At 42.1% G+C, this 23127-nt stretch overlaps 2 protein-coding genes across 6 annotated transcripts in view; both read right to left on the bottom strand.

Moving 5' to 3' along the window:
- Positions 1-694, bottom strand: part of LOC121541644 (tight junction protein ZO-2-like) — a 42282-nt gene extending 41588 nt beyond the window's left edge. Inside the window, exon 1 of the mRNA XM_045208083.1 lies at positions 574-694. The gene's annotated coding sequence lies outside the window, so the exon portion shown is untranslated. The remainder of the gene's footprint in view (positions 1-573) is intronic.
- Positions 695-7215: 6521 nt separating this feature from the next.
- Positions 7216-23127, bottom strand: part of LOC121541642 (phosphatidylinositol 4-phosphate 5-kinase type-1 beta) — a 32649-nt gene continuing 16737 nt past the window's right edge. For 3 of the 5 annotated variants that reach the window (XM_041850805.1, XM_041850806.1, XM_041850808.1), the window contains 5 exons: positions 18859-19055; positions 18616-18696; positions 18462-18510; positions 18289-18373; positions 17465-18172 (listed from right to left, as the gene is read on the bottom strand). In XM_041850805.1, the coding sequence (XP_041706739.1) occupies positions 18015-18172; positions 18289-18373; positions 18462-18510; positions 18616-18696; positions 18859-19055 (570 nt within the window). In that variant the 3' untranslated portion in view covers positions 17465-18014. Of the gene's footprint in view, positions 7903-17464; positions 18173-18288; positions 18374-18461; positions 18511-18615; positions 18697-18858; positions 19056-23127 lie in introns of those variants that run through there. The other 2 variants (XR_005995781.1, XR_005995780.1) reach the window with 2 other exon arrangements.

Genomic DNA, 23127 nt, shown 5'->3' with positions numbered 1-23127 from the left:
AAACTCCCCCATACTGAAGAAGCCTTCATCCAATGACTTGTGTGTATTGTAATGGCACTGAGTCATGATCAAGGGCTAGAAACACCCATAGCCACACTCAATGAAAAAGACACCAGTTAAACATTTACAGTATAATTATAAGTCAGTATAAAATAGGTTTTGGTTACCCAGAAAAGCAAGAGTGGATGAATAGTTGAATACGTCAACTATTAGACATGAACAAATGGAAATGGGTCAATAGTAACAACATTGAGTTGAGGCCTCCTCAGAATGTAGGCCAAATCGTAACGTTTCTGTAACAGAATAGCCCTCGTGAGTGGGCTACAAAGGACAAACACTGAGGCCGCCCAAACCTGATCAGTTATCATTTTAATATATTATCATTAGTTCATGTTTTTCTTTAGAAATAAAGCGCATGAGATGGCTATTGAATACGCGCAACAGAGAGGCTACTGCTAAATGACGTAAATGTAAATGTATTATGAACAATGGTCAATGCCCAAATAAGGCAAGAGAAGCAAACAGAGAGACTATAGGTTACATTACAAAAGGCAGTTTCGAAGTTTGACTTACCTAATGGAAATTCTGGATATTTGGAAGTTTGCTATGGAAAACCACAATCAAAAACCGAATGATAGTACACCAGCAGAAGGTGAGTTTTGAAGTAACAAAAAAATCAGTTACTTTTCCGTCAATGCTTTGCGTTTCCTGGTTTTTGCAGGTATGGGCGTGGCGTTGAAACAGCAGGTGAGTCGCGCACACCGCCGTAGCCTACCACGTGACTATACGTGGGTGAGTTCAGTTCCGCCCAAGGGCATGAGTCACTCCTCAAATGGACACTTCTATAGCCCACTTTCCGTTAGGATTTCCACACTCCCTAGTGAATTGTACAGAAACTGAATGTCAGCTCATTAATATGTAAGGTGAGACAAAGTCTACTCACTTCTCTCAATCACACACTCCTTAGAATTCAAAGTAGGGCCTAATCCACACTGAAACTGTATGACTCATACCTGGGAAGTGGAACATAAGAGGAAACTCATCCTCCACTCAACACATTTTTCCTCAACCATGACCACACTTCTCCAACCCCTACCTACATGTTATCAATAGGTTACAATTTTAATACAGTGCTTCTACTTCTGGATTGATTGCTGTTTGGGGTTTTAGGCTGGTTTCTGTATAACCTCTTTGTGACATCTGCTGATTTAAAAAGGGCTATATAAATAAATGTGAATACCTCTCCGGTAGGTTTGACCCATATCATGTATATGGAGGACCCTGTGGCATATCCAGAGCCCCCTCTAGCCTTTTGGGGGCCCTAAGCGAGATTTGTTGGTTGGTACAGGTACAGTGCATTCGGAAAGTATTCAGACCCCTTCCTTTTTTCCACATTTTGTTACGTTACAGCCTTATTCCAAAATGTATTAAATGAATAAAAATCCTCATCAATCTACACACAATACCCCATAATGACAAAGCGAAAACAGGTTTTTAGAAATGTTTGCAAAATGTATTAAAAATACAAAACAGAAATATATGTTTTACAGAAGTATTCAGCCCCTTTGCTATGAGACTCAAAATTGAGCTTAGGTGCATCCTGTTTCCATTGATCATCCTTGAGATGTTTCTACACCTTGATTGGAGTCCACCTGTGGTAAATTGAATTGATTGAACATGATTTGGAAAGGCACACACCTGTCTATACAGTGGGGGGAAAAAAGTATTTAGTCAGCCACCAATTGTGCAAGTTCTCCCACTTAAAAAAGATGAGAGAGGCCTGTAATTTTCATCATAGGTACACGTCAACTATGACAGACAAATTGAGATTTTTTTCCCAGAAAATCACATTGTAGGATTTTTTATGAATTTATTTGCAAATTATGGTGGAAAATAAGTATTTGGTCACCTACAAACAAGCAAGATTTCTGGCTCTCACAGACCTGTAACTTCTTCTTTAAGAGGCTCCTCTGTCCTACACTCGTTACCTGTATTAATGGCACCTGTTTGAACTTGTTATCAGTATAAAAGACACCTGTCCATAACCTCAAACAGTCACACTCCAAACTCCACTATGGCCAAGACCAAAGAGCTGTCAAAGGACACCAGAAACAAAATTGTAGACCTGCACCAGGCTGGGAAGACTGAATCTGCAATAGGTAAGCAGCTTGGTTTGAAGAAATCAACTGTGGGAGCAATTATTAGGAAATGGAAGACATACAAGACCACTGATAATCTCCCTTGATCTGGGGCTCCACGCAAGAGCTCACCCCGTGGGGTCAAAATGATCACAAGAACGGTGAGCAAAAATCCCAGAACCACACGGGGGGACCTAGTGAATGACCTGCAGAGAGCTGGGACCAAAGTAACAAAGCCTACCATCAGTAACACACTACGCCGCCAGGGACTCAAATCCTGCAGTGCCAGACGTGTCCCCCTGCTTAAGCCAGTACATGTCCAGGCCCGTCTGAAGTTTGCTAGAGTGCATTTGGATGATCCAGAAGAGGATTGGGAGAATGTCATATGGTCAGATGAAACCAAAATAGAACTTTTTGGTAAAAACTCAACTCGTCGTGTTTGGAGGACAAAGAATGCTGAGTTGCATCCAAAGAACACCATACCTACTGTGAAGCATGGGGGTGGAAACATCATGCTTTGGGGCTGTTTTTCTGCAAAGGGACCAGGACGACTGATCCGTGTAAAGGAAAGAATGAATGGGGCCATGTATCGTGAGATTTTGAGTGAAAACCTCCTTCCATCAGCAAGGGCATTGAAGATGAAACGTGGCTGGGTCTTTCAGCATGACAATGATCCCAAACACACTGCCCGGGCAACGAAGGAGTGGCTTCGTAAGAAGCATTTCAAGGTCCTGGAGTGGCCTAGCCAGTCTCCAGATCTCAACCCCATAGAACATCTTTGGAGGGAGTTGAAAGTCCGTGTTGCCCAGCGACAGCCCCAAAACATCACTGCTCTAGAGGAGATCTGCATGGAGGAATGGGCCAAAATACCAGCAACAGTGTGTGAAAACCTTGTGAAGACTTACAGAAAACGTTTGACCTGTGTCATTGCCAACAAAGGGTATATAACAAAGTATTGAGAAACTTTTGTTATTGACCAAATACTTATTTTCCACCATAATTTGCAAATAAATTCATTAAAAATCCTACAATGTGATTTTCTGGATGTTTTTTCCTCATTTTGTCTGTCATAGTTGACGTGTACCTATTATGAAAATTACAGGCCTCTCTCATCTTTTTAAGTGGGAGAACTTGCACAATTGGTGGCTGACTAAATACTTTTTTTCCCCACTGTATAAGGTCCCACAGTTGACAGTGCATGTCAGAGCAAAAACAAGCCATGAGGTCAAAGGAATTGTCTGTAGAGCTCCGAGACAGGATTGTGGCGAGGCACAGATCTGGGGAAGGGTCCCAAAAAATGTATGCAGCATTGAAGGTCCCCAACCACACAGTGGCCTCCATCATTCTTCAATGGAAGAAGTTTGGAACCACCAAGACTGAGCAATCGGTGGAGAAGGGCCTTGGTCAGGGGGGTGACCAAGAACCCGATGGTCACGCTGACAGAGCTCCAGAGTTCCTCTGTGGAGATGGTTGTCCTTATGGAAGGTTCTCCCATCTCTGCTGCACTCCACCAATCAGGCCTTTATGGTAGAGTGGCCAGACGGAAGCCACTCCTCAGTAAAAGGCACATGACAGCCCGCATGGAGTTTGCCAAAAGGAACCTAAAGGACTCTCAGACCATGAGAAATAAGATTCTCTGGTCTGATGAAACCAAGATTGAACTCTTTGGCCTGAATGCCAAGTGTCATATCTGGAGGAAACCTGGCACCATCCCTACGGTGAAGCATGGTGGTGGCAGCATCATGCTGTGGGGATGTTTTTCAGCGGCAGGGACTGAAAGACTGGTCATGGCTCACATCAACAGCATAATCCCAGAAACCCTAGACCCACTCCAATTTGCATACCGCCCCAACAGATCCACAGATGATGCAATCTCTATCGCACTCCACACTGCCCTTTCCCACCTGGACAAGAGGAACACCTACGTGAGAATGCTATTCATTGACTACAGCTCAGCATTCAACACCATAGTGCCCTCTAAGCTCATCACTAAGCTAAGGATCCTGGGACTAAACACCTCCCTCTGCAACTGGATCCTGGACTTCCTGACGGGCCGCCCCCCAGGTGGTAAGGGTAGGTAACAACACATCTGCCACACTGATCCTCAACACGGGGGCCCCTCAGGGGTGCGTGCTCAGTCCCCTCCTGTACTCTCTGTTCACCCATGACTGCATGGCTAGGCACGACTCCAACACCATCATTAAGTTTGCCGACGACACAACAGTGGTAGGCCTGATCACCGACAACGATGAGACAGCCTATAGGGAGGAGGTCAGAGATCTGGCCGTGTGGTGCCAGGACAACAACCTCTCCCTCAACGTGACCAAGACAAAGGAGATGATTGTGGACTACAGGAAAAAAAAGAGGACTGAGCACGCCCCCATTCTCATCGACGGGGCTGTAGTGGAACAGGTTGAGAGCTTCAAGTTCCTTGGTGTCCACATCACCAACGAACTATCATGGTCCAAACACACCAAGACAGTCGTGAAGAGGGCACGACAAAGCCTATTCCCCCTCAGGAGACTAAAAAGATTTGGCATGGGTCCTCAGATCCTCAAAAAATTCTACAGCTGCACCATCGAGAGCATCCTGACTGGTTGCATCACCGCCTGGTATGGCAACTGCTTGGCCTCTGACCGCAAGGCACTACAGAGGGTAGTGCGTACGGCCCAGTACATCACTGGGGCAAAGCTCCCTGCCATCCAGGACCTCTATACCAGGCGGTGTCAGAGGAAGGCCCTCAAAATTGTCAAAGACTCCAGCCACCCTAGTCATAGACTGTTCTCTCTGCTACCGCACGGCAAGCGGTACCGGAGTGCCAAGTCTAGGTCCAAAAGACTTCTCAACAGCTTCTACCCCCAAGCCATAAGACTCCTGAACAGCTAAATCATGGCTACCCGGACTATTTGCACTGCCCCCCCACCCCATCCTTTTTACGCTGCTGCTACTCTGTTAAGTATTTATGCATAGTCACTTTAACTCTACCCACATGTACATATTACCTCAACTAGCCGGTGCCCCCGCACATTGACAATGCAACGGTACCCCCCTGTATATATAGCCTCCCTACTGTCACTTTATTTTACTGTATATATAGCCTCCCTACTGTCACTTTATTTTACTTCTGCTCTTTTTTTCTCAACACTTTTTTGTTGTTGTTTTATTCTTACTTTTTTGTTTAAAATAAATGCACTGTTGGTTAAGGGCTGTAAGTAAGCATTTCACTGTAATGTCTGCACCTGTTGTATTCGGCGCATGTGACCAATAAAATTTGATTTGATTTGATTTGATTTGAAGACTAGTCAGGATCGAGGGAAAGATGAACGGAGCAAAGTACAGAGAGATCCTTGATGAAAACCTGCTCCAGAGCGCTCAGGACCGAAGACTGGGGCGAAGGTTCACCTTCCAACAGGACAACGACCTAAGCACACAGCAAAGACAACGCAGGAGTGGCTTCGGGACAAGTCTCTGAATGTCCTTGAGTGGCCCAGCCAGAGCCCGGAGTTGAACCCGATCAAACATCTCTGGAGACCTGAAAATAGCTGTGCAGCGACGCTCCCCATCCAACCTGACAGAGCTTCAATACAGGTGTGCCAAGCTTGTAGCGCCATACCCAAGAAGACTCGAGGCTGTAATCACTGCCAAAGGTGCTTCAACAAAGCACTGAGTAAAGGGTCTGAATATTATGTAAATGTTATATTTCCGTTTTATTTATTTTTATTTGCAAAAATGTCTAAAAACCTGTTTTTGCTTTGTCGTTATGGGATATTCTGTGTAGATTGAGGGGGGAAAAACTATTCAATTTTAGAATAAGGCTGTAACGTAACAATTTTTGAAAAAAGGGGTCTGAATACTTTCCGAATGCACTGTATGTTGATAGCCTGTTGTATGTTTCCATGATGTCAGATGCTTTTCTGCATATGAAAATCATGGATGGGTTCATTGTATTCAAACAGTGTATATTGATAGCATTGGCCAGAAAAGTCCATAGAAGAGTGTAATAGTTTAGTAGTCTCCAAACTGTGATCCACCAGAAGCCTTTTGAATTTGCCCGTGCATCTCCAGAGAACGAAAACAATGTTTGAAGCCACAACAGCCCATTCCTAAACCGTGGCCCAGGAGGACTTGGCTGTGGATCACCAGGGCCCAGTTTTTCAAAGATTATCTATCCGAATTTCGGCTATCGGATAGGATTAAATGCACAGGTATGTTGATAGCCTTGCTAGAATGAATAAAACGGGAATCCCCATTCAAGTAAAAATTGTTTAACTCAGTTACATAAACAGATAATGTATCTTTTCTATGTTTAGTTTTCACTGAAAACGCTTCTATATGGAATATTGATAGCATTTGCATCTATTCATAACATAATCCTAGATGAGGAAAGAAACAAGAGATCATGACTGATCATTAATAGGCCTACACCTACATGAAATACATTATAAAATGTGTGATCATGAAAGGAAGACACTTAAAGTGATATGGCATAATCACAAGTCTTTAGCTACATAACATAAGCCTTCGATGGTATTCTTTCACCATGGCATTGTTTTACAATCTTGACCAATTCAATTCATGGAACATTGATTGGCAACTAAGGGTTCAGACACACTTATAGTGTTTGCTGGCCAAGAGTAGGACTATTTAGCACCTCTGAACGTAATTTGCGAACCAAGTGCAAATCAATTTTACATGTAGAATCGGCAGAAAATGTTTGGCAGTCAGACGTCTACAGCGGGTGGTCCCTAAAAGCACACCGTGATGAACGATTGGCAGATGAACGCTAGACCCACATTCGGTGCGATGTGTGTGAGCCTTAAGTCCCCTCTACCTTGTGTCCAAGGTCTACTGCACTGATTGTGATATGACTTAATGGGTTGAGTTCTGGGGTCTCAGAAGTATGTCATGTAAATAAAGCATTTGCTCAATACATTATCTTCTTGTCCTATTCTAGATTATTTCTTTTCATTAAATTCTGCAGAAAAATTGTCTCTTTATGCATGTATGTAAATGTTTTTTAATGCTTTATTTAAAATCAAATAAAATGGACAGATTTAAATCTTTCAGGGATCCAGCCTCAGCGATTTGAACATTATTATGAGTGACATTTAAACATTAAAATCCTGAAACAATCACATAGAGAAGCATTGAATAGAAGTGATTTGACATGCTCCACAAGGTGACTGTTTCTAGTAATCTCCATTTGAAAACCTTAGGATTGTCCCTGATTTTAAAGTAGCAGCAAAGTGTACGGTAGCAGGAGAAAGCTGCTTCATAGTGCAGGTCATGACTTCAAAGGCAGGACCGTCTGTATTGGAGCGCTGTCATAATAGTGTTTCGTGTGCAGTTGATGCTTAGAGAGGTCATTGTCTATTTAGTGGTGCTGTTGGAAGAGACTTTTCATCTTCTTCCATCATTCTTCACTAGAACATAAGAGGTTGAGAATCAGTGATGTAACAGAGGGGAGCACTGTTGGTGATGATGGCATAGATTAGCAAACAGACAGGGATTTCACACAGAGGATTGGTAATAGAGAAGAACAAAAATGATGCGGCTGTCACAGAGACACATTGAAAAGGAGACAAGCAGAAGTGATGATGTCATAGACACTATTAAGCAGATAATGACTCCTAAATAAATGCATTGTGTATCTTGTACACCCACCAAGTAGACAATGTGTACAGAGTCTGGGCTGCCTTTGGTATGGAGAGAGGGGACAGTGTTTTCCAGGGCCACAGTCGCACTGGAGTCACGACGGTTATCACTGGGGAGACAGTGGGAAGAGTTACAATGACAACAGAGATAAATAACTCCATCACTGTCTAATAGAACAAACTGTTGATTCCATCAAGGGGTTAACCTTGAAAGGTATAAGGGTGCTAAGGTGGCTAAGGAGTGGGTGAGGTCTGGTGTATATGAAGTGGTGCGGTGTACAATCAGGGTGAGGACCCACTGGGCACCCCACATAATTTCAACATGGAAATTTGGTAATATTTGGTTGAGACGTTGACCAATGAGATTTCAACCTTTATTCACCCACTCAAAAAGACAGCCAGAGGTTTGTTGAATTCCCAATGTGCTATCACTATGCTTTCAACCATATAAAAGCACAACATTCAAAATGGGAATACAATGTCAGATATGTTTTATTTATACAACAACTTGTGTTATCACTGTGCTTCATCTAATAGCACAACCAAATGACCTGGATTGCAGTTGAGATTACATTAAAAGTACATAGTGCAAGTGATCAATGCTGTTCAAGATTCTGCACAGATTATTATAGCAATTGTGAAGATCTCCACAGACCTGCGACCTTTGCATGCCATCTTGAACATGCATGCTTTCTATTATTACATAAGAAGACATTTATAGTTACAGTAGGCTAACTTCAAAATGTGGCCATGGATGTGTGACTCATTTTAAGGTTAAATAAATACTGTTACATTAGTTTGTAAGAGCCTTAACTTTCAGCTATTTACTGTATTACAAAAGTATTATCTAATTGTGTTTGGTTGACAACGCAGCCAAATATCAACATTTAAAGTATATCTAATCCTTGGATACATTCTTCTGAGCGTGAATCCAACATATCATTTGTTAACTTGTCGACAAGTTAATAGGCTATTTGTGTTTGGTTGTCAACGCAACCAAATATTAACATTTGAAGGAGATGCATCTTTGTGCCACTGACAGAGTCTGGCTTTAATTCCAGTTTGTCTACAAATTAATGATATGTTGGATTCACGTCTACATCTCAACCAAAGATCTAAAAAGTTGAACCCTGGGTTGAATTGAAACAATAACTGTTGATGACTTTGCAAATGCTTTATAGGCCTAAATAGTATAATTGATTATATGACTTAGTGCCTTCAGAAAGTATTCACACCCCTTAACTTTTTCCACGTTGTCTTACAGCCTGAATTTAAAATTGATTACATTTTGTTTTTTTGTCACTGGCCTACACACAATACCCCATAACGTCAAAGTGGAATTATGTATTCAACCCCTTTGTTATGGCAAGCCTAAATAAGTTCAGCTGTAAAAATGTGCTTAACAAGTCACATAATAAGTTGCACGGACTCACAATTGTGCAATAGTGTTTAAAATGATTTTTGAATGACTACCTCATCTCTGTACCTCTCGTGGCAAAATTACAACTTCTGTTATGCACATGCGCTGTATGAGCCTTAAACCTGTACATTTCCAACTGTCTGTTTGGAGGGCTTGTAAGAAGCTGGTATTTATCTACTCTGCCTCTGTTCAACTTCGTCACACGGTCAAGAGAAAGAGCCTCTGAGAGTGACCACAGTGTCCCAGTCTATCCTGTTCTTCTCATATCCTTCAAGGGCACAGCTGTGTGACCTGCGTGATCAAGGAAGCCACCTCAAGCCTATAATCCTCGGCAAGTAAACAATTGCCGCATTGGAACTCCGAGTGATCCGGTTTGTTCCGAAACAAAGCGTAATAGATACAGTTTCTACAGCGCTGGAACCGTTCATTTAGTTCTCCAGACAAAGAGGGCTCCATTGCAAAACTATGACCCGATACACATAGCCACAAGAAGAAAACAAGGTAGCTTATGATGCACGGATCTGCATGGGAGGGGTGGAACCAGCCATGACTAAGCATTTTAGGTCCACTATATAAGACCTCCGCATTTCCTGCATTGATGGGTTCTCAACGATCACCTAACGGGTGGTCGTTGACCAGCTCCATTATTGCAATAATTAATCGATATCAAATAAAGATTGATTGTTTGAAGAAATGACAGTCTCTCTCACTTGATTACAATTTCCACCACAATACTTGGCGACCCAGATGGGACACCAAACTCCATCTGCTGACTGCTCCTGAGGACCTAGGTTAAACCGTGCACAGGGGCCACACCAAGTGGCTCAAGGAAACCCACACTCCACTGAAGGAGAAATCAGGGACCTGCCTAAGATCTGATTGAGTGTCAGCGGGTGGATACAGTGTCCCGAACAGAGACAGATAAATAGGGTGAGACTGACATTTCTTGGAAACAATGATAAAACATTTTTATTGAAGAAAATTGAGTTCTGAGGGAACTTAGCATTGAAATATATGAAATTTGTTTAAGGAGAATACATTTGGTATTGGAATGACTAAGAGTACTGTTGTAACTCAGTGGACTCCTTTAGACCTTCCTAAATTTTATAAGATCTACGATTGCGGTAGACTGTAGTTTAAAAAAATTATAACTAAGCTACTGACTGAAGGAGTTATGACCGATTTCCATTAATACCATTTTCTGTCTGCCTGCTAGTTGTAGCAGTGTTGTAACTGCTAACCTTTGCTTTCACAGCACTACCGGTGAAGACTTTAGAATTCTACGTTTTAAAAGCTAATGCTTTGAGCCTCGTGTAGAGAAGGCCTGTGTACACAATTTGAAAAAGGTGTTCTTGATGTAACGGATTCCTGGTTTTCAAGTGAGTTGACACGTGTAGTAAGAATACCTGAACTCTCGGGAACTTAATTTTTTGAATTTAATGCCTGGAATTGGTTAACTGATTGATCTAGCTAAGAGTTGACGGCTGTTAAGAAATGTAGACACAGTAAAATAACTAAACAAATAAAGAGGGGTACCCCATTAATTGATGTGTGGACACACACAATAACAGAATGATTGTGAATTAATAATGATGAACTGTTTTAACACTGATCTCTGTTGGCCACAAGATGGTGATGAAGGACAAGATAAAGTGGACTCCTGAGTGTTTGCAGGCACTTGGTGTTTGGAATTTTTTTTTAATGGTTTTATGTCATCTGTCCTTATATAGGATCACAGTGGGAAGCAGCCGCCCGTTGCATACTACTCTAAGAGACTTAACAGTGTGTTGAGAGGGTTGGGGTGTTGCCTCAGAGCTGTAGCAATGTCAATGTGCCCTTTAACCTTTAAAGTTCCTCACACTGTTCATGCTCTAATTTCACAGGCACGTACTGCTCACCTCACCCCAGAAAGGCTGCTCCATTACCAGAATGTGCTGTTAACAATGTGTGAGAATTGTAAGTGGGAATTGTAAATAATTTTTGGTTTGCTCCAGGGTTTTCTGTATTTGCGGAGCAATTTTGTGCAAAATGTGTAAACCCCTTTTTTCACAGAACAGATTGACACTGATGGGTTGCGAGGATCAAATGGTAAGCTACTGTGCTGCACTATACAATGTTCTGAAGTCTATTTTCCCCAGGATAAAAGCGGCTTTGCCTGAACCAAAGGGAGGACAGCTCCACAAATTGCAGCCAGGAGATTGGGTGGTCATCAAGGACCTCCGCAGAAAGACTTGGCACAAACAGCGCTGGACTGGTCCATTCCAGGTGCTCCTGACGGTTGCAGAGAGGTCGTTGTGGGTTCATGCCAGCCACTGCAGGAAGGTGCCCCACAACCCAGACGAAGATGTACCAGCCGATGAATCGTCATAGGCGACTCAAGTGGCCATGGGAGGACCAGACCTGGACTCTACGCATCATGTTTGTTGCTTTCGTGGTCAGTCTTTTCATTGCAGCTGTTGTATGGGCCCTGGAAGAAGTGGCCACAATGCAACTGAAGAATACCAGCATAGTCCCACGGCTAGACTTAAATAACAGCCGCTGCAGCTTGAGCCAACGGCAGGCTCAGGACGGGAGTCCAGCAAACTATAGCCGCCCCATTGTTTAAGAGGACTGAGATCGATGCATCAACGTGATGATTGTCCTCTTTGTACAGATGAAGAGTTTACTTCTGTATAACTTTTTAATTGTTTAAATGACTCCCTTAAGAATGTTTTGCATCATGTGAAGGTGAAGTTAATTGGAAAGTTAACTGGAAAGTAAGAATTCAAATTTTAAATGGTTTGGACTGATTAAGATTTAGCAAAGTGAAAACGAACTAAATGTTTATGTTATGAATATTTGTTAATGGTGTTAATACCGTGTTCGATTTACTGTGTGGGGTCTTTTTATTTTGGTTTTAGTGGATATTTCACAGGTTAGAAATTATACACATTAAAGGGCAAACAAATGACATTTTCAAAAGTTTCTATTGCCAGAGTTTTGGTTGCACACATGTAAATTATCCTGATAACAAATGTACTGAAAAACCCAATGTAAACCTGGTACACAATGTTTGAAATGTCTTGAAATAATGTCTGAGGGTCCAGGGTAAACACTAATGATTAGGAAAAAGTGTTTAATTTAGCAATAGTCCTATGTGTGATTCAGACCATGGCAAGGACAGAGAGTGCGCTGCCCCTGAATGAGGGACACCTGTCACTAATCAATTTGACAATTCCTTGAATTACCTTATGGGATAAATTTAAGTTAAGGTAGGAGCAGATTTACCGCTTGTGGGAGTTCCCATAGGGGTACATCTGACTATGCAAATGGACTTACCATTCTTACTTGAGATACCATGTAACCCTGACCCCATGACGTTCTCTGTATTTCACAATCACACAGGCCCACCGTCGTTTGCTAGGCCAGATAATACCGGGTTTGGAGGGTGGATCATGCAACTGTGTCTGACTTTTGTTTTAGTCATTGTATTGATTTTGCTGCTCATCCTCATGTTGAAGTTTTGCTGCAATATGTTTTTAAAACTGGTAACAAATTCAAGGCCAAATGTAATGTTAACTGTTGCCATGACCAGGGCCAGAATGCAGGATGTGAAGGATTAGCTGAGCTACCCTTTACTGCTGAAGACAGTGATGTTTGACCTGTTGCATACTTAGAAATGTGCCTGTTGTAGACAGAGTTATGCTCTCACAAGGTCGGCTCAGTGGGTGTGGAATATTGTCTGAACGCCCAGATGCTGTGATTGCTAGGTGTTCTCTCCTAAGCATCCGCACTCTTGGAGCAAACGCTTTTCTGAGAAAGGATAGACACTGGCAAGTTAGAACTGTATATGGTATGTGTAGACGGTTAAAGGTTTTAAACTCAGTAGCACAACAGAAGCCATTTACAATGTACTAGTGTAAGAAAGCCCTCTCCTACAATGTTTCATATTCTGCTTGGTTGAGGTTTTGCTTAGATTATGACATAATTGGCTTACATTATGAATTATTACTTACATGCTTACTTGTAATTTTATATTAGGATGAGATTAATCTCAAAAAGGGAGGAATGTCGTGGCAAAATTACAACTTTTGTTATGCACATGCGCTGTATGAGCCTTAAACCTGTAAATTTCCAACTGTCTGTTTGGAGGACTTGTAAGAAGAAGCTGGTATTTTTCCACTCTGTCTCTGTTCAACTTAGTAATACGGTCAAGAGAAAGAGCCTCTGAGAGTGACCACAGTGTCCCAGTCTATCCTGTTCTTCTCATATCCTTCAAGGGCACAGCTGTGTGGAGATACAAAATAAGTATTTGGTCAATAACAAAAGTTTCTCAATACTTTGTTATATACCCTTTGTTGGCAATGACACAGGTCAAACGTTTTCTGTAAGTCTTCACAAGGTTTTCACACACTGTTGCTGGTATTTTGGCCCATTCCTCCATGCAGATCTCCTCTAGAGCAGTGATGTTTTGGGGCTGTCGCTGGGCAACATGGACTTTCAACTCCCTCCAAAGATTTTCTATGGGGTTGAGATCTGGAGACTGGCTAGGCCACTCTAGGACCTTGAAATGCTTCTTACGAAGCCACTCCTTCGTTGCCCGGGCGGTGTGTTTGGGATCATTGTCATGCTGAAAGTCCCAGCCACGTTTCATCTTCAATGCCCTTGCTGATGGAAGGAGGTTTTCACTCAAAATCTCACGATACATGGCCCCATTCATTCTTTCCTTTACACGGATCAGTCGTCCTGGTCCCTTTGCAGAAAAACAGCCCCAAAGCATGATGTTTCCACCCCCATGCTTCACAGTAGGTATGGTGTTCTTTGGATGCAACTCTGCATTCTTTGTCCTCCAAACACAACGAGTTGAGTTTTTACCAAAAAGTTATATTTTGGTTTCATCTGACCATATGACATTCTCCCAATCCTCTTCTGGATCATCCAAATGCACTCTAGCAAACTTCAGACGGGCCTGGACATGTACTGGCTTAAGCAGGGGGGACACGTCTGGCACTGCAGGATTTGAGTCCCTGGCGGCGTAGTGTGTTACTGATGGTAGGCTTTGTTACTTTGTTCCCAGCTCTCTGCAGGTCATTCACTAGGTCCCCCCGTGTGGTTCTGGGATTTTTGCTCACCGTTCTTGTGATCATTTTGACCCCACGGGGTGAGATCTTGCGTGGAGCCCCAGATCAAGGGAGATTATCAGTGGTCTTGTATGTCTTCCATTTCCTAATAATTGCTCCCACAGTTGATTTCTTCAAACCAAGCTGCTTACCTATTGCAGATTCAGTCTTCCCAGCCTGGTGCAGGTCTACAATTTTGTTTCTGGTGTCCTTTGACAGCTCTTTGGTCTTGGCCATAGTGGAGTTTGGAGTGTGACTGTTTGAGGTTGTGGACAGGTGTCTTTTATACTGATAACAAGTTCAAACAGGTGCCATTAATACAGGTAACGAGTGGAGGACAGAGGAGCCTCTTAAAGAAGAAGTTACAGGTCTGTGAGAGCCAGAAATCTTGCTTGTTTGTAGGTGACCAAATACTTATTTTCCACCATAATTTGCAAATAATTCATAAAAAATCCTACAATGTGATTTTCTGGATTTTTTTCCTCAATTTGTCTGTCATAGTTGACGTGTACCTATGATGAAAATTACAGGCTTCTCATCTTTTTAAGTGGGAGAACTTGCACAATTGGTGGCTGACTAAATACTTTTTTCCCCACTGTATGAGGTGAACAGAGGCTGGCTTGAACAGAGAGGAGTAACAGAACTAACGTTATCACTTGTTTGTTCACTATGACCCGATACACATAGTGTTACGGATACAGGTATCCTGTGTTTTTGTGTTTCTTCTCCTTCTGCCCTAATCACAGGTGTCCTGTATGTTCCTGATTGGTGGTCGTTGAGGTGTCTGCTGATTGCTAAGGTGGACCAATCAGTGAACATTCCTCTGCATTGCACCACTTGTTGCTGGTTTGTCAATCACACATCCCATTGTATAAAAACCAGTCACTTGTGTTTGTTGTTAGAGAGAGACTATTTCCGTATGTGAGTATGGACACTGTGGTGTCCTGTTTTTGTTTACTCACTAAGTTTCTGGTTGGTAATTTTGTTAGACTACTTTTTTGTATATGAGTAATGGATACTGTGATGTCCTGTGTTTAGAGTACTCATTAATTTGCTGGTTACTCTGTTTGGTAACTTTGTGTGTTTCTGGGAAAAGGGGAGTTTGAGCTAGCTGCCCTTGGGCATACATTTCCCGTAGAAAGAACTGTCTATAAACACTAGTTAGACCTGAGCGGACCACCCACTGTATTTTTTTATGAGTAGCAGTAGCCTAGCGGTTCTTGAGGCAGGCAAGATCAGTTTAGGGGTGTTTTACACTATTGTTTCATTTCTTGGGTCCTGCTCAGCCCTTTTCCCCAAACGTTTACCGTGTGTTCAGCAATAAACCATTTATGTTTGACGGTAGTTCATGGTTGTTGTGTAATTTTTGTTCTCACTGTTCCATGTCACACTCCTAATTTGCATGATTTATGTTACGGGTCTCATGTCCATCCACCCTAGATGTTTAGAGCCACGGGGTTCGTAACACATAGCCACAAGAAGAAAACAAGGTAGCTTATGATGCCCTGAGCTGCCGGGGAGGGGTGGAAACAGCCATGACTAAGCATTTATAGGTCTACTATATAAGACCTCAGCATTTCCTGTATTGATCGGCTCTCAACGATCCCCTAACGGGTGGTCGTTGACCAGCTTCATTATTGCAATATTTAATCGATATCAAATAAAGATCGATCGTTTGAAGAAATGACAGTCTCTCTCACTTGATTAGATTTTCCACCACAATACCGCATACAATTATCTGTAAGGTCCCTCAGGTCGAGCAGTGAATTTCAAACACAGATACAACCACAAAGACCAGGCAGGTTTTCCATTGCCTCGCATAGGGCACCTATTGGTACACCCAATCACTACAAAGATACAGGCATCCTTCCTAACTCAGTTGCCGGAGAGGAAGGAACCCTTCATGGATTTCACCATGAGGCCAATGGTGACTTTAAAACAGTTACAGAGTTTAATGGCTGTGAAAGAAAACTGAAGATGGATCAACAACGTTGTAGTTACTCCACAACACTAACCTAATTGACAGAGTGAAAAGAAGGAAGCCTGTACAGAATAAAAATATTCCAAAACATGCATCCTGTTTGCAACAAGGCACTAAAGTGATACTGCAGAAAATATGGCAAAGCAATTCACTTTTTGTCCTGCATACAAAGTGTTATGTTTGGGGCAAATCCAATACAAAGCATTACTGAGGACCACTCTCCATATTGTCAAGCATAGTGGTGGCTGCATCATGTTATGGATATGCTTGTAATCATTAAGGACGGTGGGAGTTCTTCAGGATAAAAAAAGAAACTTAATGGAGCTAAGCACAGGCAAAATCCTAAGCACAGGCAAAATATGTTTTCCATCAGACACTGGGAGAGGAATTCACCTTTCAGCAGGACAATAACCTAACACACAAGGCCAAATCTACACTGGAGTTGCTCACCAAGAAGACAGTGAATGTTCCTGAGTAGCCAAGTTAGTTTTGACTTAAATGTACTTGAAAATCTATGGCAAGAACTGAAAATGGTTGTCTAGCAATGATCAACAACCAATTTGACAGAGCTTGAAGAATTTAGAAAATAATAATAGACAAATGCTCTTAGATTTACCCAGAAAAACTCACAGCTGTAATCGTTGCCAAAGGTGCTTCTTTCTACAAAGTATTGACTCAGGGGTGTGAATACTTATGTAAATGAGATATTTCTGTATTTAATTTTCAATAAATGTGCAAACATTTCTAAAAACATGTGGGGTATTGTGTGTAGATGGGTGAGAAAACAAATCTACTTAATCCATTTTGAATTCAGGCTGTAACACAAAATGTGGAATAGGTCAAGGGGTATGAATACTTTCTGAAGGCACTGTATTAAGTATGGTTACATTTCATTTGCTCTGTTAAACCTACGCTTTGGAATGACTTCGATAGAAACAGTTAATATATTTAGTTATTAAGAGATCTCTCAATAATTGTTCTCATGATAGCACATTGGTAGTAGTCAGTGACAAATATAAAAGCAAAGCAGGGCTTGGTTAAAACCCTGGATGGGAGTCCAAATCAATAGTACCCTGGATGGGAGTCCAAATCAATAGTACCCTGGATGGGAGTCCAAATCAATAGTACCCTGGATGGGAGTCCAAATCAATAGTTGTAGATCAACTCTCCAGTAGGAAGTGCTGCCCAGCCTATTATCTTTTTTATTTCTGATAGTGGATATAACATTGAAGATCTGACATTGTTTCAAATGTACAAATTAAACATATTTTAACAAGGTTTGTCTTTGTTGAAAATTGGTTACAATTATGACATTCGCAATCCGGTGGTTGAAATTTCACCCTCAAAACAACTTTTTTCATATCCAATGTATTTTCCATTGGATTCCAATGACGATGAAACAACGTTGATTCAACCAGTTTGTGTTCAGTGGGGAAGGTGTAAAGATTGTATGTGCAGTCGACACTGTACCTATTCTCCAGGTGCTCCTCAAGGTGCTCCTCAAGGTCTTTCTTGATCTTCTCAAGAGTGGAGGAGGATGAGGAAACAGCCTGATTTAAACATTTAGGGAGTAGGACTAGGTCAGGTTGCTTGTAGGAACTCATTACTGTTGAACAAAACAGAGAAATACAAAAAAAAACCTCAAAGGATAAAGCAGAGAGTGCATGACGTGAGAAGTGTGTTTGTGTCCAGGCCCAATAGATTGTGGGTTGTGTCGTTTTTTTATGAAAGGTGACTACATTGTCCGTTCAGGCTCTCCATGCTTTGGGCCTTTCTCTCGTCCTTCTTCTCCTCCTTTTGGGGGGACAGCACCTCCTGGGAGGCTGACCTCATCGCATGGATGGAGCTCCTCTTCCTCTTGGAGGATGCTCCTCTTACAGCTGAGAGAGAGAGAGAGAGAGAGAAACAAAGTTGATCTACAACTATTGACTAAGAAAAGGAATGGGAAAATTTATAAGGTCTATTTGAGTGTGTTTGAGTGAAAGAAGTCACTTACGATGGATCTTTTTGAATACAGTGCCGCCCATGAACTTCAGAAATCTGTCTGCATAGAAACTGGGCCTGTGAACTGACACTGTATCCTGACACACAAACATACACAGGTGTCAGGCCGCTATGAGAGCCAAATGGAATATGAATACAATCACACGCGCACACACTGTAGCCTACCCCATCGTGTACGAGGGCTTTCCAGGAGTGCTCCACCTTCTTGATGAACCTTAAAAAGAAGTACAGATGTTACAAAGATAAGTTACGTTATGTGTAACATAGATACGTTTTTCTTGATGGAAATGATGACAGTGGTTCCACAAAAAGCTCTTACCTGTAGGACTGGAGGATGTCAATAATCCCTAAGAAGATCAGCAGCTTCTCATCTTTGTGTTTAGCTGGAATTCCACCCATTCTGATAGACAAAAAATGAATTTACATCTCAACCAGCTGCTATGCAGTGTATGACTGAATTACGGTGTGAATAATACAATGTACTAACGTTTACAATGACTCATTGTGTAGTCAGTGATATGTCATTAGTGAAAGGGCCTTATGAAGGTGAATGTTCTCTCACGTGTCATCATCTGCCACTGGCTCTGCAACCTTGCCGTCCCCTTCCCCTTGGATGGACTCCAGGGCAGTGGAGTAGAGGACCCTCTGGCCATTGAGGCGCTTACTGTCCGCCCCGACCCCCCTGTCCAGACACTTCTTGTCCAGCACATGCACCCCCAGCAGGAGACTGTAGTCCATGATCTTAAAGCTCTCCAGGACCTGACCACAGAATCCACACAGATGAATATGACAGGAACATAAAAGTACACGTGACCAAAGCACAAACATGACCACATTTTGTTCCCACTTAATAAACAATTCTGAACAATCCTCTTAAGTGACCACTCCACGCGACCTTCGACAACCACCCGTGCTGAAAGTCCTGTCAAACTAGCCACCAAAGATGGATTAGCAAACCAAAAACACTTAAACCTCTAGCCTTCTGACCAATGTTCCCTCAACAAAATGTAGGCACTGAGCAAATTTCTGGTCTGCTGAGCACAAACTTGAAAGTTGTGAAAATTCTGTGCAACTTCCGGCACGCGTTTACTGTGAACACTGAGGCTGTACCTGCTTTAAGTTACAGTTTCAGACAGTGGTCAAGTAGGCTACTGTGGCTATTTGATCATAATGTAGGCCTACCAGAGTGGTCTACCATCAAAAACAATAGAGAAAAACGCATCCCATAACATTTTAACATGGAAATAGCTGTTCTATCATTCAGCCTGTGTGGTGTTCAATGCCTACATTCCATGAGACTTTTGGAGAAAAAAACATGCAGGGCTTGACATCAACCTGTATATCCACTTGTCCTTCAGACAAGGAGGTGACTGAAAATGTTGTGTTTGATGCAAGAAATCACTTTACATAAAATTAATTATTATTCCCATACCATTATTACAGAGAATCAGACAAATAATGCCACGCTTTGGCTATTGGCTACTTAGCTTATTCAAAGTCGTCTCAAAATACAACACTTCCCCTTTAAGACATAAAAAAGCTCTTTACCTGACTCGCTTTTCAAAGATGGCTAGAAATGCACACATTTTGTGCTCGTTGGAAGCAACCACTCCCCTATTGTTGACTAGAAATGCGCTATAACTGGGCTAATAACTCACTAACTAGCAAAGAATATGAACCAATGTGCACACCTGGCTACATGCAGATCTCACTTTGATCTCAAAACAAGCGCATCTACTCGCGACCACTCATACTGTAGCCTAAACAAAGTCCAGTTCAAAGTGAATGGTAAAGATCCATATATGGCAATGGCTATTTGCATATAGGCCTACTGCAGCTCTGATTGGTTATGGCGGGAAGGCCCTCGGTGGTTAGGTGGGGAAATGGAGACTGTGCTTGAATCTGAAAGTGCGGCAAGTGAAGTGTGTGATAATAAATGGAACATAGTGAAATCAAAGAATGGAACAAAACGAGCAAAAGTTGTAGTAGAAGACAAGGACCGGTCCCATAATGCATTTCTTATTGGACTGCGTTTTTTGGACAAGGAGGTTCATTTGGGAAATCCATTTGTAATATCGAGGGCTGTGAAGAAAGCAGTGGGAAAGGTGGACTCAATCAAGGTGACTAGAAGCAGCCTTGTTTTGGTTAATTGTGTCGAAGAACAGAAGAAGCGTGCACTGCATCTGGCAAAATTGCCCATGTCAGAAGTAACCTGTGTTGATCTTTGGAGCAGGGCGCCTGCAAAAGGAGTTATAGCTGGAGTCTCATTGGATAAACACTACCGGTCAAAAGTTTTAGAACACCTACTCATTCAAGGGTTTTTCTTAATTTTTACTATTTCTACATTGAAATAACACATATGGAATCATGTATTAACCAAAAAAAGTGTTAAACAAATCCAAATATATTTTATATTTGAGATTCTTCAATTAGCCACCCTTTGCCTTGATGACAGCTTTTCACACTCTTGGCATTCTCTCAACCAGCTTCATGAGGTAGTCACCTGGAATGCATTTCAATTAACAGGTGTGCCTTCTTAAAAGTTAATTTGTGGAATTTCTTTCCTTCTTAATGCATTTCAGCCAATCAGTTGTGTTGTAACAAGGTGGGGGGGTATACAGAAGATAGCCCTATTTGGTAAAACACCAAGTCCATATTATGGCAAGAACAGCTCAAATAAGCAAAGAGAAATGACAGTCCATCATTACTTTAAGACATGAAGGTCAGTCAATACGGAACATTTCAAGAACTTTGACAGTTTCTTCAAGTGCAGTCGCAAAAACCATCAAGCGCTATGATGAAACTGGCTCTAATGAGGACCGCCACAGGAATGGAAGACCCAGAGTTACCTCTGCTGCAGAGGATAAGTTCATTAGAGTTACCAGCCTCAGAAATTGCAGCCCAAATAAATGCTTCACAGAGTTCAAGTAACAGACACATCTCAACATCAACTGTTCAGAGGAGACTGTGTGAATCAGGCCTTCATGGTCTAATTGCTGTAAAGAAACCAGTACTAAAGGACACCAATAAGAAGAAGACACTTGCTTGGGCCAAGAAACACGAGCAATGGACATTAGACCGGTGGAAATTTGTCCTTTGGTCTGGAGTCCAAATTGGAGATTTTTGGTTCCAACCGCCGTCTCTTTGTGAGACGCGGTGTGGGTGAACGGATGATCTCCGCATGTGTATTTCCCAACGTAAAGCATGGAGGAGGAGGTGTTATGGTGTGGGCATGCTTTCCTGGTGACACTGTCTGTGATTTATTTATAATTCAAGGCACACTTAACCAGCATGGCTACCACAGCATTCTGCAGCAATACGCCATCCCATCTGGTTTGGGCTTAGTGGGACTATCATTTGTTTTTCAACAGGACAATGACCCAACACACCTCCAGGCTGTGTAAGGGCTATTTTACCAAGAAGGAGAGTGATGGAGTGCTGCATCAGATGACCTGGCCTCCACAATCCCCCGACCTCAACCCAATTGAGATGGTTTGGGATGAGTCGGACCACAGAGTGAAGGAAAAGCAGGCAACAAGTGCTCAGCATATGTGGGAACTCCTTCAAGACTGTTGGAAAAGCATTCCAGGTGAAGCTGGTTGAGAGAATGCCAAGAGTGTGCAAAGCTGTCATCAAGGCAAAGGGTGACTATTTGAAGAATCTCAAATATAAAATATATTTATATTGGTTTAACACTTTTTTGGTTACTACATGATTCCATATGTGTTATTTCATAGTTTTGATGTGTTCACTATTATTCTACAATGTAGAAAATAGTAAAAATAAAGAAAAACCCTTGAATGAGTAGGTGTTCTAAAACTTTTGACCGGTAGTGTAGATGACGAGTACCTTAGTCAGAAAATCCCAGGAGTGGTCAGCGCATGTCGCCTGACCCGTATGGTAAATGGAAGGAAGGAGAAAAGCCTATCGATATTATTGTTGTTTGAGGAGACTCTACCTGAACATGTGAAGCTTGGATATGTGAGGTATGCGGTGAGAGCATTTGTGTCCAAACCATTACAGTGTGAGAATTGTAAATATGGGATATGGGCACGTGTCAAATGTTTGCAGATGGGAGAAGTATGGTATTGAAGAATCGGTAAATGGAAACTGTTGCAACTGTGGTGGGGATCATACTCCGGACTTCCTTGAGTGCCCTGTTAGGGTGAAGGTGGTTCGAGGTGTCAAGGATCAGGGCTGTGTAGCGGTTATCCTATGTGGAGGCAGTGAAGAGAGTCAAAGGGGCAAGAGGCAATAGTGTTGAAGATTGTCATTGGATGCATCGCAACCAGTTGCTATTGTTTTAAGTCAATCGAGTGATCTGGATACATAAAGAAGGTGGATTTTGTGTCATTTATAGCCACAGTGATTAGTTGTACAGCACAAGTGTCTTAGAAGTCCAAGGAGCTGGACATCATTATATCTGCAGCCGATAAGTTTTTGGGGTTCCAGAACTTCACGGCAGAAGCACTGCAAGGACTATTGTCGCTAGGAAATGTCCCGCCCTCACAGGAGTCTTCTGAGCCTGTGTAGGGACCTGTTAAGAATTAGTTTTTTACAGAAAAGCAGGTTGATTTTGTTTAGTTAATTTATTTTTTGATAGTTTGTTTGATTTTTTTTTTTTGTTGCCCACATTATTTCCTTTTTTGGGATCCTTATTATCCACCCGCACAGTAGGTGGCGGAATGCACATCCGATTGTTGCGAATGCCATTATACCACAGAAGAAGAAGATTGGTTATGGCACACAGGTCTGTGTACGGGTCTGAGTTGTGCCTGTCAATGGAATAGAATCCTACTCCAATGCGCTCTGCCTACAAGAAAATCTCTTG

The sequence above is a fragment of the Coregonus clupeaformis genome, chromosome 27 (assembly GCF_020615455.1).
Source record: "Coregonus clupeaformis isolate EN_2021a chromosome 27, ASM2061545v1, whole genome shotgun sequence".
Taxonomy (NCBI): domain Eukaryota; kingdom Metazoa; phylum Chordata; class Actinopteri; order Salmoniformes; family Salmonidae; genus Coregonus; species Coregonus clupeaformis.
Note: the sequence above shows the minus strand (reverse complement) of the source record. Positions and strands in the feature narration are given on the sequence as shown.